This window comes from Octodon degus, unplaced genomic scaffold (genome assembly GCF_000260255.1).
Source record: "Octodon degus isolate 3935 unplaced genomic scaffold, OctDeg1.0 scaffold00027, whole genome shotgun sequence".
Taxonomy (NCBI): domain Eukaryota; kingdom Metazoa; phylum Chordata; class Mammalia; order Rodentia; family Octodontidae; genus Octodon; species Octodon degus.
The window spans coordinates 5,264,124-5,270,140 of NW_004524603.1; the positions used below are offsets into that span (position 1 = coordinate 5,264,124).

The 6,017-nt window shown below is 47.8% G+C and overlaps 1 protein-coding gene across 1 annotated transcript in view; it reads left to right on the top strand.

Annotated features, from left to right (window-relative positions):
• The window catches only part of Rheb (Ras homolog, mTORC1 binding), a 42,260-nt gene that overhangs the window by 28,410 nt on the left and 7,833 nt on the right, over window positions 1–6,017 (top strand). The window contains exon 3 of the mRNA XM_004628975.2: window positions 1,716–1,783. Coding sequence (XP_004629032.1) covers window positions 1,716–1,783 — 68 coding nt within the window. The remainder of the gene's footprint in view (window positions 1–1,715; window positions 1,784–6,017) is intronic.

Below are 6,017 nucleotides of genomic sequence, written 5' to 3' on the forward strand. Positions count from 1 at the left end.
TGTGTGTGTGGCCAGCTCAGCCCACCAGGGGGCGGGGCTGGCTGGCATGTGGTGCTGGGGGATTGAACCGCGGTCCCTGTGCTTTGCTAGGCTTGTTCTAAGTAGGTGCTTTAGACCACTGAGCCATCTCCCCAGCCCCTGGTACTTCATTTTGATTGAAAGCTACTGCTTTTGCCAGTGTTTCTTACATAATTTTCATCAAATCTGTACTGTATTTCTTTTTTTTTTTTTTTTTTTTTTATTTGTGTGTGTGTGTGCGCGTGTGTCCCCAGCTCAGCCCACCAGGGGGCGGGGCTGGCTGGCATGTGGTGCTGGGGGATTAAACCATGGTCCCTGTGCTCTGCTAAGCTTGTTCTAAGTAGGTGCTTTAGACCACCAAGCCATCTCACCAGCCCCTGTAATGTATTTCTTGATCCTACCTGCGGAAAAGTGTTTCTCACAGCTGCGACATCACTGCCCCCTGGCTGACAGTGACTGAAAGTTTCCACATGATAGATGATTCCAGTCAGAGGTCACAGTGGGTTGGGTATTCCCCATCTTCCAGGTAGTCCCATTTGCTTTTGCACTACGGGGTCACTCTAGCACTGACCTGCATCCTCAGCCCTTTGTATTTGAGGGGGAACAAGAATTGTTCACTGAATTGCCCAGGCTGGTCTCAGACTTGCAGTGCTCCTGCCTCCATGTCTGGAGCAGCTGGGATTACGGGCTTGGACCAGTCTGATTGAATTTCCCTCTGGTTTGCCCCTTTTTTAAAGCAGTCATTTCCAGGAGGGTTCACAGTGACATGCAGTGCGGTGGCTGGCCTGTTACGTCTGTGCACCTCACTGGCCCTGTGTGCACCGGGATTGGCAATGCCTGGTCACTACTTCAGCTACCTTCCCTGTGGAACTCCTGGGACCCAGCGAGACTCTTCCTCCTTGTCACGGAGTACTCTTGAACGGTTCCATGTAACTCTTGCTTTGCCTTTGACATGCGGCAAAGTGTGACCTCACTCAGCTGTCTGAGACATGGATCCTCCTGCTTGGCTGTCATGGTGCTGGTGGCCAGGCAGGAGTTGGCTGGGGCCGGGCACAGGGAGAAAAGCTGTTCTCACTAAGGCTCCAGGTGGTTACTTTCTAATATTCTGTTACTGTTAATAGTTCTTTCCTCTTCCCTGTGTGTGTTGAAGCCTGATTCCTTAGAGTTCTGAATTACCTCCTCCTTTGTAATTCATTTCTTACTCCTTGGTAGGAAAAAGAAAAAGAGGTTGTGATAAATGGATCCTTAAGCTAAATGGAGATGGAACATGTGTTCCATTGCTGCTTTATCTATCAGTGAAATTGTTAATTTTTTATGTACTGAAAGTTCTTAACACTTTAATTGTGCAAATCTGGGGTTTGGGCTCACTGTAGATCTCATACTCGTAGCACATTTCGCCTCCTCACCAGTGGAAGAGGAACTCTTCCCCCAGAGCATGGATTATTTTTGTTAGATATAAATTGTTATCTAATTAGTTTTTCTGGAAGAAATCAAGATTACCCAAGGCAGACACAGTGGTGCTTAGTTAGATAATGAAAGTAGAGAAGAGTCCATACAAGTCAAGAGACATTCTTTTTTGTTTCCTGAGAACCTTTTGTGAGATTGGTAAGGACTCTGTGCTTGATCCACTGTCTTCATTCAAATTTGATCTAGAGTTAATTTATTTAACCTAATATACAATCCCTCTTTGCTTCTAGCTTTCACGAAGTTGATCACAGTAAATGGACAAGAGTATCATCTTCAGCTTGTAGACACAGCTGGGCAGGTGAGTGACCCCAGATGCAAGGTGTCCCCTGGCGGTGAGCGCAGCCAGCAGCAGGGCCGGCACCCTGTGGAACTGTGCAAGTCCCGGGGTGCCAGCGTGCTGTAGCCCTGCCCTCCTGAGGCTGTGTAGTGGCTTTCCGAGGAGCTCTTTCCCAGTTGTTTGCTTAGTTCTAGGGGTTCACACTGCAGAGTAGTGTTTTTCTATTTTCTGAGTGTTAGTTCTGTATTAGAAAATCATATTAGTGCTTTCTCTCCCCGCATAATGTATATTGTCCTACTTTAAAAGCAAAACTAGATCTCAGGACCAGCATGAGAAAGGTAAAGGGTAGAAACAGACAATCTCATCTTAGAAGGACTTTGGCCATGGAACATGGGTTTTCATTTGATTTGCTGACAGTGGCTAAAAGTTAAATTTGCCAAAAGTTAACTTTCGCCCCTAAAAAGCATGCTACAGGTTGATCAGTGTGATGGTGGTGTGTGGAACGGTTCACCAGGGCAACTGACTGGAAGTGAGGGGGAAAGAAATGAGTAGTGCTGGGAATGAAAAAGCCCTTTCACAGCTTAGCTGCCTCGTTTCCATGGTAGCTGCTCCCACTCTGGCTAGAAACCATTCTGTTAGACTGAATCTGTCCCTGTTCACTGGAGGGTGGGGGGTGGCAGAGGATGGTATCTAGTTCCTAACTCCTCCTCCCTCGAGCAGCACAAAGTGCCAGGCAAGGGGGAGGTGGGCGCTTTCATCTGGCCAGCCGCCTTGAAAAGAGGCTTTTCCTGGAGCCTGGAGAAGCTGAAGTCGGCCTGGAGAGCAACGTGACAAGTCCTGTGGGTTGGGAATGAATCCCCTCTCTTTGTTTTCAAGTGAACGGCTCCTTTGTGAGAGCAAGAAATAGCTATACTGAGTGGTGTTAGCACTGGAGGAGCCCTGGGGTTTTCATTCTAAAAGCTGGGAGGGAAGTAAACCAAACTTGTAGTCTTAGTGCGGGCGCCCAGCGCTGCACGCAGCCTCCCTCCCACCCTCACCCCGTGCTCCCGGCCGGACTAATAGGCCTCAGAGTGGGATGTGCCAGTGGCTGCCTGAACAGAGCCTCCCGTGGAGCCATGTCCCGTGACAGTGTGCATCAGGGCTCAAGGGAACAAGTAGAGTAGCGGCCTCCATGGCGCAGGGTCACAGCTACTCTAAGGCTGGTGCAGAAAAACTTCTAGTGGAGTGGTTTGGGGTTGTGTCTTTTTCTTTTTCTTTTTTTTTTTTTTTTTTTTCCCCCCTTCTCTTTTTGAGACAGGGTCTCACTATGCAGTCCAGGCTGGCTTTGAGCTCACTTTGTAGCCCAGGCTGGTCTCAAACTTGCAATGATCCTCCTGACTCACCCTCCTGAATGCTAGGATTACAGTGTGACCACTGCTGTCTGCTTCGTGTCTGTCTTTACACAAAGGTGACTGAGTAGTTTTTGCTTGAGCCAAGACACACTTAGCATCTGTAGGCTTCAGTTACTGGTTGTGCCGGGATGCAGGGACACACTTAGCGTGACATGGAAAAGAAGGGAGCATTGGGGGCTGGAGAGATGGCTCAGTGGTCTAAAGCACCTACTTGAAACAAGCTTGGCAAAACACAGGGACCGCGGTTCGATCCCCCAGCACCACATGCCAGCCAGCCCCGCCCCCTGGTGGGCTGAGCTGGCCACACACACACACAATAAATAAATGTAATAAATAAAAATAAATAAATATTAAAAAAAAAAAAAAAAAGAAGGGAGCATTGTGTGCCTGCAGTGCAGTCTCTTGGAGTCTCCCTGCGGCTCCTGGAAAGTGAGGGTATGGCTGTGGATTGGCAGAGCACTTCTGTGTAGCCTTAGAAACTCGCCTCCATGGGGACTGTGTGTACTAGTGTCAGGCGTGCGCTGGAGTCTCAGTGTGTGAGGAAGAGGAGCCCTTACTGCACCTTGCACTGCCTACTGCACAGGTCAGGAGACGGCAGCATCTGCCTGGCTGATGCCGTAAGGCCAGCAGTCACCCAGAGGTAGCACAAGTGACACAGGCAGCTGGGAGGAGCTGCGGGAGGATGTCTTTGTGTTGGCTTCTTTATCAGCAGAGAAGGTGCTGCTTGCTCTAAACCCGTGGTGGTGAACCTATGGCACATGTGATACCGTTCTCTTAAGACAAAAATGTTAGTGTAGGAGTCATTTCTTTCTCAATAAAACCTCAGTATTCAGGCTTAATTGCAGTGTTGGCACTTTGTGATAAGTAAGTGGGTTTTGGGTAATGGTTTGGGCACTTGTCTTGAAAAGGTTCACGGGTCTATGCCATGCATGTACGTGGGGCACCAAAGACTTTGTATGTGTTGGATATTACAGGTAGTGGAAGGGAAGGGATCCCATCCTAGAGAATGAGTGTAGGGTTGTGATACGACGAGAGCGGTGGCTGCATGTGCAGCTCTGTTGCTCCTTTGGGTAACAATATTCAGAATAGGCACGGTGGCACACACCTCTGAGTCCCAGCACTTGGGAAGTTGAGGCAGAAGAATCACCAGCAGTTCAAGGCTAGCCTGAGGTACATAGTGAGTTCAAGACCAACGTCATTTGGCTACTTTGAATAATTTGTCATTGTAGCCAGTCTTTCTTAAAGGTAGACAATGAAAAGAAAGGATGTGGCTGTGTTTATGACTCAATAATGCGACCTCCTGGATTGTCCTTGGCTGTGGGAAACGGTAAGAGTGAGCCCAAACGTAGGCTAGTTGTGGCTTGGGGTGGCGATCACGGGGAGAGATGGAGAGTGCCTTTCATATGCCCTACAGCTGGGTATATCCCAGCTCCTGCAGAGGCGCTCCAGGCAGCTTGGGCAACGGAAGCTTAGCCAGACCCCGTCTCCAGAAAAGTAAGCCAAACTAACTGGGTTCACTACCTTACACTTTTGAATTTTCATCTTTTTTTTTTTTTGTGCAGTACCAGAGATGGAACTCAGGACCTTATACTTGCCAGGCAAGGGCTTATTCTACTGAGCTATCTCCCCAGCTCCCGAATTTTCATCTTTTTAGGATAGGGTTTCACTATGCAGGAGGCCAAATTTAAGTGATTAGTGATCCATTCTGAAAAAAAGACGACTAAGGATGTAGCTCAGTGTGAAGACCTTGAGTTCAGTCCCTGCTACTGCAGAAGTGGACAGTAGGTCACATCGCAGTACATGATAGCGGCCTTGTGTGTCTCGTTCCCGTGCCTCCTAACTGTGTTGTTTCCTCTTGGGCCTGATTCATGGCTCTAGCAGCAGTGAACACACTACACATATTTGTACAAACATACACGTTGAATAACCTAGCTGTGTAAGGCAGGCTCCGCCCTACAGGTTTGTGTCAGTATACTTTGATGTTTCCACAGTGGAAAAACTCACTAATGTGACATTTCAAAGAACTTGTCCCTATTAAATGACCAATAGCTATGTGTACTGTATACTAAATAGTATTTGCTAATATGTATAGCATGCTATGCAGGCATTTATTGTGAACAAGTTTACTCCTTAATTGTGTAGATTAGTGACCAGGCATGGTGGTGGCACACATCTATAATCCCAGCACTCAGGAGGCTGAAGCAGAAGAATTTGCTTGAGTTTTAGGCCGGTCTAGGCTACGAGGTCAGCTCGAGGCCAGCCTAAACTGCATAGTGAAACCTTGTCTCAAAAAGACAAACAAAACAAAAAAACCTAACCATTGTGATTTTAATTTAAAGTGAATAACTCAAGTTGCCCCGACAGGGCTCAATTTTATGATCCTCATGCTTCAGCTTCCCAGAGTGCTGGGCTTACAGGTAAGCACCACTATAATTGCCTATACCACACTGCTTTATAGTAAACCTTTTACTTATTTTTGCAGTGCTAGGGATCAAACCCAAGACTTAGGCAAGCCAGGCAAGTAAGCACTCTATCACTGACCTCCAGCCCTCATTTCTTTAAATGGAAGTGTGCTCTACAGTAACAATAAAAAGTATAGTGCAGTACAGAAACTGGTACTGCTCACTGTCGTGACCCAGTACATGTGCTCCCACGTGTGCTGCACTGCTTTCGGCCCACTGCGGCCGTCATCTCGGAGTGCTGAGATGGAGACACAGCACTGCATCCTTCAGTGGCAGACTGTGGCTGCGACTGATCCTGGGGGCCCTGTCCTGCTTGTGTCCATCACTGACCCAGGCGTTGTGTTGGCAGTGAGTCTTGGGGTGTTTTTTGTTTTTAGTTTTGTTGTTGTTTTTGGTTTGTTT